The sequence below is a fragment of the Diorhabda carinulata genome, chromosome X (genome assembly GCF_026250575.1).
Source record: "Diorhabda carinulata isolate Delta chromosome X, icDioCari1.1, whole genome shotgun sequence".
Lineage (NCBI taxonomy): Eukaryota > Metazoa > Arthropoda > Insecta > Coleoptera > Chrysomelidae > Diorhabda > Diorhabda carinulata.
The window spans coordinates 7,386,155-7,396,965 of NC_079472.1; the positions used below are offsets into that span (position 1 = coordinate 7,386,155).

The 10,811-nt window shown below is 29.4% G+C and overlaps 1 protein-coding gene across 2 annotated transcripts in view; it reads left to right on the forward strand.

Annotated features, from left to right (window-relative positions):
* The first annotated feature begins 5 nt into the window (after window positions 1–5).
* LOC130901254 (uncharacterized) overlaps window positions 6–10,811 on the forward strand; it is a 38,539-nt gene continuing 27,733 nt past the window's right edge. The window contains exons 1-4 of one of the 2 annotated variants that reach the window (XM_057812473.1): window positions 6–374; window positions 2,907–3,013; window positions 8,954–9,100; window positions 10,686–10,740. In XM_057812473.1, coding sequence (XP_057668456.1) covers window positions 275–374; window positions 2,907–3,013; window positions 8,954–9,100; window positions 10,686–10,740 — 409 coding nt within the window. In that variant the 5' untranslated portion in view covers window positions 6–274. The remainder of the gene's footprint in view (window positions 375–2,906; window positions 3,014–8,953; window positions 9,101–10,685; window positions 10,741–10,811) is intronic. The other variant, XM_057812474.1, reaches the window with a different exon arrangement.

A 10,811-nucleotide genomic window follows, 5' to 3' on the forward strand; every position in this document is an offset into this window, starting at 1 on the left:
TGTCACCATTACTACTTGGCTAAACGAAAATGCTGCAAAAATATTAAAGGTTTCTTTACAACTGTCAAAAAACCATTTGCATATTCATCGAAAATTGCTATATTCTTAAAATTCTATTATTTTGTGATAAATTTTGTAATCGTTATTAGCTAAATAACAGTGGTAGTTTTTTTCACTGTGGAAATTACAATGTGGCAAATAATGTTCAAGAAAAAAGTTGTATACGATCAATAAACTTTATCTAACGTTAGTGAACAGAAACTGAATTTTATGAATGATGGGCATACTTTTTAAATGGTTCAGATTTTATTTGTGTTTGTCATTTTTTCAGTTATGTAACGGGAATCCAGTCAATCAAATTGATACGGAAATAGGTGAGTCATATTGTTTAGTAATTGATAAAGGATAATGGGTCGTAGGCTGATGTCTCATATACATTAAGTTGTTCAGCTCGCATCACCTTTCAAAGGCGTTATTGCAAATATGTTTACAACCTGTTTTCCTTCACTTTTTATTTATAAAAAATGAAATTTCGTCTGAAGCTTTCGTATTCGTTAAATAATCATGTATTGTATTTTCTTTCCAAATATATAATATTTGAATTAATGTTTTTTGTGAAAAATAGAAATTTTAAACTTAAAATTTGGATTGTGGTTTTTTATAATTTTATTTTGCGCGATTGGAATAATAAATTAAAAAACAACGAAATTAACAGATTAAATATTTTTAACATAAGTTATTATTTAATTATATACATGAATTGTAATAATCTCCTTTATTAATGTGGCCTAATCTGTGACATTAATTACATCAATTAATTTCACCAATTAAACTTGTATTCTCAACAGGAATTAATTAGGAATACTTATAGGATTAAATGCCTACCATTTTTGTTCCTATTTGTGAATTCAATATTACCACATAAAACATTGATTCATGAACAGAACTGCCTTTTATTTTTAATGATGACATAATTTTGATGGAATATATTATTCTTATTGTAATTTCATGTTCCACTAAGTTTATTTACCTATGATTTAAAATTATCTCTAAACATAATAAATACTGTATGTAATTGTATCAAAATTCATTCAATCCAGTATTTCCTTTAATTAATGTTGCATGAACTGCTAAAGTTATGTGATAACAAAAAATTAATTGCATTCAGTTTCTAACAGTGTTAGATTATCTAATGAATGAAATGTAATCAAATTTACAGTATGAACCTAAAAAACTAGTTTTCAAGAAGTTTTATAGATGATTAGCAATAGAGTAGTTGCTGGTTTCTAGAAATATTTGTCACAGATGAATGAAGTAAGATGCTTCTTACCCATAAAGTGTTTTTCATCTAATGTGATGTAATATTGAAAATAGGAATGATCAATAGTTTTGTTACATAGAAATCTACACCCACATTTTCTTGATTTCTTATTGAAGGTCATGTTGGTATATTAAATTTGCTAGTAAGAAAAGTTTTAATCATTTAATAAGATGGAGACAAGAAATATATGTTAATTATCACCTAAACGAAGTGAAAATTATATTTTTCTCCCATATATTGTAAATTGGTGAATTGTATGGGGTATACCATGATGAGCTATGTCAATATATATTGGTGGTGAGAGAGAGAGAAATAAACTTAATTGATACTATTGCATCAATGGCAATGAATCAAAGTCTTCCATCTATTTTACAATATTGTTATTTTATATTATACATGTGTATTAATTATTTAAATATATCAGGAATGTATGAAGGAACTTTGGATTTAATAAATCACATTAAGTAAGAAGTTAAAACTGTATACAAGTTATAATATGGTAGGAAAGTCATGAGGAGAACTGTTTATTGATTTGTAATAAATAGAATTACTTCAAATACATTTTTTTCTTTGAAATTTGTACTCTTATTGTATTTTTTAAAAATTTATTAATAGCAGTTTTTATAGGAGCTTGTTTCAGTTATAATATTTTCAGTTACCTATGTCGTAATTTTCACAGATGCAACTATTTCATAAATACTTGAATTAAATCTTGCTTGCAGTTGAAATAAACCTCTCAGAAATCTCTCCTATACAAATTTTCCAAAAATATTACGAGTAGTAGCCAATATACATGTTAACTTAACTCATCATGGTATGCCTTGTTGTTCTCCTTATATACTCAATGACAAAAACAAACCTGTTGTCCTACAAAAAACAATTTATTAAAACAAAAATTTTAATATAACGGGACGTTGAAAACAAAAAAACAACCAAAATCTAGAAAACATAGAAAGTGATTTATTGATGTTCCAATCCAGAATTGCTATGATGATCAATTGCAACTTCATGTAACTTTGGGATTTGGTAGTGAATCTAGTTTTATACCAATCATACTAACTCCAAACTGTTCAATAGGTGAAAAATAAGGCGGATCTAGAGAGAAGTTTTGTATTGAGTAAAAGTACATTAATTGATAGTCATAAGTATGTACAACTATTTGTTTCAAGATTTTATAAATGTATAAACAGTTAAATGTCTCGTAAAAATACAAGTGTACTTCTATTTCTCTCAACTCTAGCTGTCAATGAGGAACCAATTAAAATATAGAAATTCCACATAAATTATTAATTTGTATTTTCAACTGTAAATTTATTATTTTCACATGAATTCGTTTATCACAATTGTCACTATTTTTAATATTATTTTTGGTATACGTATTGGCACAGGTTTAGTTTGCCAATTATACCAAATGACGCTCTATCTTGACCTAATTGTTCTATACTATTGAAATGAGAATTTCTTTCTCTTAAAGTGTTATAAGTGAAATACAAATTATTATAGGTTATGCTTGGATATTTTGTCTTTATTTAATACAGGTTAAATAATACAATGCTTTTGATTTAACTTTTTTTTTTTATTTCAGAATCAAATGCCAAATTTGTTGCAGGGGTCATTTCCCTATTATTCACAGTATGTTTTTTGGTATTTATAGTAGCCTGTTTATGTTGCCAAAGAAGAAAACGTTTTCAGGTAAAAATACATACCTTTACTTACTATTTTCAAATCACTCTGTGACTTGTGGTCAATTATTTTATTTTAAACTATAACTTGCTTTTTATATCAATTATAAAACTATCATTTAAACAGTTTGGAACAGAAACGACATAAGTTATATTATGGAGAAATTAGATATATCAAGAATTATGAGACATATTTATGAGTAAATAATGATAGTTTTTTCAACTTTGCTACTACTACCGAATTTTAATTCCAAATTAATTTTATTGTTAATAATTTTTCAAAGTCAAGAAACATGAATTCGAGTCACAACTATAGTGCAATATCTAATTTATACCATTAAATATTCATTATATTCACATTCAAACCGTATGTACTAACTGTACTCTACAATTACAAAATTCTAATAAGTATTGATTGAATCAGGCCATTTTAAAACTGTTTCTTTACTTAGTACACAATTAGCTAAATTTAAATATCAGGTATTTCATTATCAGTAAGATATGTCAGATCGCATCAAGAAGCATGTGTGGACTCTGAACACTTCATGGTTATGGCGAAAATAATAACCTGTACAAATCATAATTGGAATTTGAACAAGCTACATAATGAAAACACTCAGAAAGAATATGTCGCACATATAGAGAATTTACTATCAAAAAATGAAGATGAAGGGGAAACTATCAAGGAGGAATGGAATAATATAAAAAAGAGTTTGCAAACTACAGCCAACAATCATTGGGATGGAACAAAGACGTGCAAGAAAAAAAATGGTTCAATGAAAGCTGTATAAGTGTAGTAGAAATGAAAGTCAGATCAAGACTAAGAAGGATAAAATTGAAGAATTGAAGAAAGAAAATAATATGAAATGATTAGAAAGAAGAGTAATAAGCTGATAAGGGATAGTAAAGTGAGTGGATGGATAATATTGTTAGAGAAATAGAAAAGGAAATTCAAATAGAAATAAAGAATTTCTACAAGAAAGTAAATGAATCTAATAAAACATAAAAAGGTAATGCCAAAGAAATAGAGGAAAAAGAAAGCAGGCTGACAGAAGAAAACCAGCAATATAAACAAATATGGGTAGATTACTTTATGGACTTGCTAACTGAACCAAGCACAGAAGAGAACGAGGAACAGGAGGAGAATGATCAAGGAATTTTATCAGAAGAAGTTGAGGGAATCATAAATAAAATGAGAAATGGAAAAGTGTAAAGATAAAACAAGCAAAGAATTGATATAGTGAGAAGGAACCAAACTTCAAGAAAGAATATACTAACTAATTAGGAAAAAATGGTTTGAGGGAAGGATGCCAATAGAATGGGAAATAGGACAAGTTATCACTATACACAAGAGAGGTGATCAACACCAGTTCAGTAACTATAATGTTTCATATAAGATTCTATCAACAATAATCCAAAAACGAGTAGCTAATAGCACTCAAGAAATAATGGGTCCATATCAATGCGGCTTCATATGGAGTAGGTCAACAACAGTAGCAGTACATAAAATAAAACAGATAATGGAAGAAGCACATGAGCATCAAATAGACCTAGTGATGCTCTTCATTGATTTTGAGCTGGCATTTGACTCAATAAACAGAAGTAATTTATAGACACTAAACAAAAACACTAAAATAACAATTCATTAACCATAGTTTTTAGTTTAATTAGTAATGCATTAAAAGTATTTGAGGAATGTGTAAAAGAAAGGCTGATAGATTTTTTCAAAACTAATAATTGACTCCCTAATAATCAGTATCAATTAATTAACAGTCTAAATTGAAGTTTTGCTATGAATGAATGAATATTAGTTGATGAAGTTGATGGTGTAATACATAATCATAATAAATGTATAACTGTATTTTTTAAATAAAATGGCGAGAAAGTACATGTGTCTCATGCGTTTGAGACCAATATAACAAATAAGAAACAAAAAATTGAGATTAAAGAAACATTTAGTACTTTTGAAAATGTATACCACAAGGAACAGCATTAGAACCAATAAAATCATTAAGTAAGTCTTCCTTACACACATCTAGTCATTTTCTATGTGGACGCCCTCTTATTCTTTTTGCGCCTTATCCACTTGTTAAGGCTTTTTTTACTGACCTGTTTTCTTCCATTCTGGCTATATGCCCCAACCAATGCAGTCTTTTTGCCATTACTATATAACCGATCTCTGTCTGACCATATAACCTTTTAATCTCTTCATTCATTCTTCTTCTTCATTCATCTTGTTCCACTCTTATTCCTCTAAAAATTTTTCTTAACACTCCTCTTTCGCATGCACTTAGCATGTTTTCCTCTTTCTTATTTATGACCCAGCATTCACTACCATATAACACCATAGGTTGTATAACTTTCATGTAAATTCTTAGCTTCCTTACACTTGAGATATTTTTGGACCTTAATAGTTTTACTAGAGCTTCAACTGTTTTATTGCCTCTGGCCAATCTTTTGTCGATTTCTTTAATTTCGTCCCCTTTACTTGTTACCTTCACTCCCAGGTATTCAAACTCTTGTACTCTATCGAGCCGGAATTCCTTGTTTTGCTCTTTTGTGATTTTTATTTATTTATATATTCATATTACAATAGATATATAGACCAAGACCCACGTATATTTTTTTTACAAAATGAACTGAATTTTTGCGAAAATATGTCAATAGAGGAGACATATAATGACATTATGATAGGCTACAAAATTTTACTACCAAAAATTGAAGGTAAAGTGGTTAAAAAAATGTTTGAACATGTGTTTTTGTACATATTTCACGATTCTGAACCGAAGACCGCAAAAATAAAGAAAAACCACTAAACTATTATAAAGTTCACCTAATTAGAAAACAATGAACCAGAAATTGTGATGTAAGTATTTTTTACGAGGATGTATTGATATCTAGTTAGCCTAGACCAGTTCCATGCATAAACAAAATATTGCGTTACCATAGCAACGAACAATAATTTATTAGAAGTGTCAGTATAAAGTTTGACGTCAAAAAAGGAAACCACCAGAGTTGTTGACCGTGCAAGGGTAGAAGCATCGCGTTTGATCTGTGCTCGATTTGGAAACGATGTAGACTTCTTAAACCGAATTGTTACAACAAAGCAACAATCGATGGAATGGCGACACTCTAGTTCTCCACGACCTAAGAAGTCAAATCTCCCGTAACTTATGTTTCCTCCCATTTTAATTATATTCTCCTCCTTTTTGGTTTTCATCCTACTATTATTTTGTTTCAGTTGTTATCATTTTTAAAAGCTTCTACCCTGGTCTATTATACAAAAATTTTAATTATCATTTCGTAATCCAAAAGCTAAAGCTCACAATTATAAAAATTGAATGGATATTTTTTGGAATAATATTTTTGATTGATAAAGATACATACATTTATTTTTAAATTTGCGGTTTTAAGACCTTTTCACATATAGACGACTTTACCTAGGAGCCAAATTGGATTAATATTAATGTTAAATATCCTTTGCCTTATTCTTCTACAAAAGTAATCACAATTATTGAAGTTAAAGTTCATAATTAACTATTGGATCCTTCTAAGGACATTAAGAAGTAAAATTCGAAAAAAGTGTGCTTAATTTTTACAAATAAAATTTAATATAAATGCGTTATGAACATATATAAAAATTTGAATCAACTAGTTGCATAACTGAATGATTTCATTCTCATTTGCTAAATGAAATGAAAATTACTCAAGGCGACCACAATAGGTAATAAAAAAGACTAATTAATTTATTCAAAACCTATAATTGTTTGTATCGGAAACAAGAATCATTCACTGTTTTGCTGATCTAAAATCAGATTTGCTACAATTTCATCTGATGTCATTGAAAATTACTGGCATTTCACTGATAGCAGCTGTTACCAGAAAAAAATTCCTCTTTAGCTAAAAAGTATCTAGAGGCATTGCACAAAATAAACATACATTGGAATACAGTAAGTTGAGTGCCATTTTAAAAAAGGATCGGTGGATAGAACTTATGTAATGACTCAGTTATTTAAACTAATATTTGCTTATCAAATAAATTAAAAACAACGGAAATGATTCAGGAGGAGACTTCCCAGCTAATTGTGATGAAATTTCTCGCAAAAGGTTAATTCTAGTAGCAGTTGAAGTTCTTGTGAACGAAACAATGAAATAATGTTTTTGTCGTTAGCGTGAATACTGATATGAATCTTAAAAAACGATTAAATGATGTCATGAAATTTGTCTACCACTGTACTACAAAACATTCATTACACACTTTCTAAAGGATGAAATACCTTTTATTCACTAGTGATTGATGTTTCATTATTCTATTAACTGAAAAATTGAAATCGTTGAATGACTGTACTTAAATATCTTAAATTGTAGTATTTATCACATATTTTATAATATTATTAAATGTACCAATTGAAGAATGATTATTTGTAAGACCCATAACAATAAATGTGAAAAATTTGAAATTTTTTGTTGAACTGGTCCACATATCAATTAGTCAAATTTTCCATTTTGCTGTAGTGTAAAAAAACATACAAGGTAAAGATTTTCTTTATTACCTAACAACATTGTTAGTTAACACGTCTCCTGAGTTTAGTTTAGGTATAGCGTGAATCGTTAAAATTTCTTTTAGATTTTATAGTATACATTTGTCAGTTTACTAATTTATGTACTTATAAAAAGACTAGTGATAATTTGAGATGTACACTACAAGTCCAAATCCTTTGCACACCCTATAGTTTGTGTAATACACAAAAAAATAAAAACTATTCGATCTTTTTTGAACATATGTAGATAAGAATTTAGTAATAATAAAACTACAGTCTGTAATTGGTACATATTTAAATTTTTAATGTAACCTCCCTCCTTTTGCTTTTATTCTTTCGGTATACAATTTTAGCATTCTCTGTGACAATGTTGATAAATAATCGTTGCATAATTGGTTCCATCAGCTTTTCAGAATATTCCAAATACGTGAAGTGGAAGTAGGACACTGTTCTCTGACTTCCTTGTTCAATTTGTCCCACCACAACACAATCGGGTTGAGGTCGGGCGACTGGGACGGTCATATCATTACTTTCAGTACATTTTTCCTTTCCAATTCTTTCAAATACTCTTTTTACAGCTTCGAGAAATGTTTCATTGTCACGGCGGAAGACAACAAAATCCCTTAAATTTTTACCAGATCTCCAGTCACCTTTCCTCCAAAACACCTTAAACCGCCAGTTCTTTTGACCTGCGCACAAACATTCTTGTCTTACACCCAAAAACCTCAATCTTTGACTCATAACTGCATAAAATTCTCTCCCGCTCTTCATGCGTCCAATTTTTATGTTCTCTAGCCCACTGCAACCTTTTAATTTTATTTTGACATCTTAAAAGAAGTCTCTTCACTGCCACCCTTCCAAAAAGGCCAGTTTATCTCAATCTCATTTTCCCTGTAGAAGTACTCAAAGGTAGATAGATACTTTTTAAATTCAATTTATTTTGATATTAACTATTTGAGCGTTTCTCTACTACCTTTGTCGTATCTAGAAAACTAAATCTGCGCCAGAGCGCCAAATGTCTGCTTAATCCTTTACAATTATGAATGTGTAATGGAAACTCATAATTTGGTTATGAATTTTATAAAATAAATTCATGTTACATCTATTTTAGTCATTATAAAAAGTGCCACTGATGCCTGTATATTTATTATACTAATTAACAATTGATAATAATATTCTCATTGTTTTTCATGCTGCTTAGACAGAAGATCCGGAGAAGGTAGTACACATAATTTGAACACACACAATTTTATATTTTTGGTTTTTTATTCATTTTTATTTTCTTGAAATATCGAACAAGATTTATCTTTTTAATTTTTTATCACACCTCGTATGATGATAACCGATAACACCATAATTTGTTGTAAATAAAAAGTATGTATATGTAATTGATATTGTTTATTTTCCAGCAATTCCGAGATAGTCCTGTTACTGCATCGTCCATACCAAATTTAGACCATGGTCATGTCAATCCAATTGCTAGTGGAGAATTTACCATATTTTCTCCATTATCTCCTCATTTTAACAACAACGTTTTTCATGAGGACAAGCCAAATGTAAGAATAATAGTTTTTATTCTAACAAATCCAAGATAATATATATAATATAATAGCCCAATGACTTGAAATCAACAATTAAATTAAACAGGGAGACTTTTTGCCTTCTTTTTTATTTAATAATAATGGAAAGCATACCAAAAAGGGCAAATTTACACCAGAAAAATGTAGTAGTGAATTATTCACAAGTTATAGCAAAAGCATATGATGTTATGTTGATGGCAAATACAACAATTATTTAAAAATATAGATAGACCAGACAGACAAGCACGTTTGTGTATAAATGAAGGAATGAAAAAATGTATGTATTTAGGGTAGTAAGACAGTACATCAGAAAACTACTTTAAAACGAAAGAAGAACAGGCTGTCACCCTCTGAAGTTATTGAGAGTGAACATTGGAAAATATGGATAAGAATGAATGGGGAACAGATTGTTCTACGGGCCAAGTCGATCAATATTTTAAAGTAACACATTGACAAAGAGAAAACAAAAATAAAACTTTGAGTTATCAACTTCGAAATGAAAACACGCACAATAACAAACAAAGGAAAATTGATTTTGAAATTATGAGAATAATTCTAGGACCAAACAATAGACAATGGAACTGTAACACACAAAACTAATAAAGAAAGAGATTATGAACTAAAAGATGAAAATATTGAAAGATTAATAGAAAATAATAAGAAAATTACAGTGATCTGGTCTAGACTTTGTTTTCCATTCGCTGAACCAAATTAACCCTTCAGGCGGAACAAGATTTTTTTTGCATTATGAGGAACATCCGTCTCAGAGACAGATAATGGGATTTGTGTTTCTTCTTTGTGAACTTAATCTATATTTTAAGGCATTTATTTACCCCATTTCACTTTTTTTGTTAATTAGCACATAATACAGTTCATCATCATCATTATGCCGTTCAATCTATTGGATTATGGCTAGCGCTTAGGGCGCTTACAAATCCGTTTATTGGGGTGGATTACTCCCCTCGCTCTTTTTGTTACAGTTTTTTCGTTGGTCCTGACTTCGTTTGTCAGCTTTCTCCATTCTTTTCTGTTTTTACCTTTTGCTTTCCATTCTATTATTTCTAGGATTCTAATATCTTCTTCAATTTTGTTTCTTGGGCTGCCTTTGCCTTTTGCCCATAGGTATCAATCAAGCATATAGAATATAGTACAATAAAAAATACCAAATACCACAAAAATGTAATTAATAAATATTTAACATTTGTAATTACTACCATTCAAATGGAAAAATTATAATGAAATAAAGCTATTTGACTATCAGTCAAATACAAGAAAACCTTCTTAGGGTAGGGGTAAAGGTTGTGAACATCCGGTATCGGTGAAGAATAGGATTGACTGAGGCACTTACGAAACCCTACTCCTTTACCCGCTCCCTAGGGAATTCTGTAAAATATATCAGTCTGGCAAAGACGGATGTTCCGTTTGAGGGACAAATGAATTTTCAAATATATATTATTGATGACTAAATACATTTGTTGGATAGTGTTTAATCTTTGAAATTTTTTAGTGTTTTAGCAAGTTTTTTACAAAATTGATTATAATGTGTTTTTTTCCATTTCAGGCAAAATCTATTGAGGACCCCCTAGCCAATAGCTACGACATTAGTCCATGGTTTAGTAAGTATTTTTTTATTAGATTTAATATTATACAGTAGAGCGTCGATAATCCGAATTAATGTTTTCAGAAG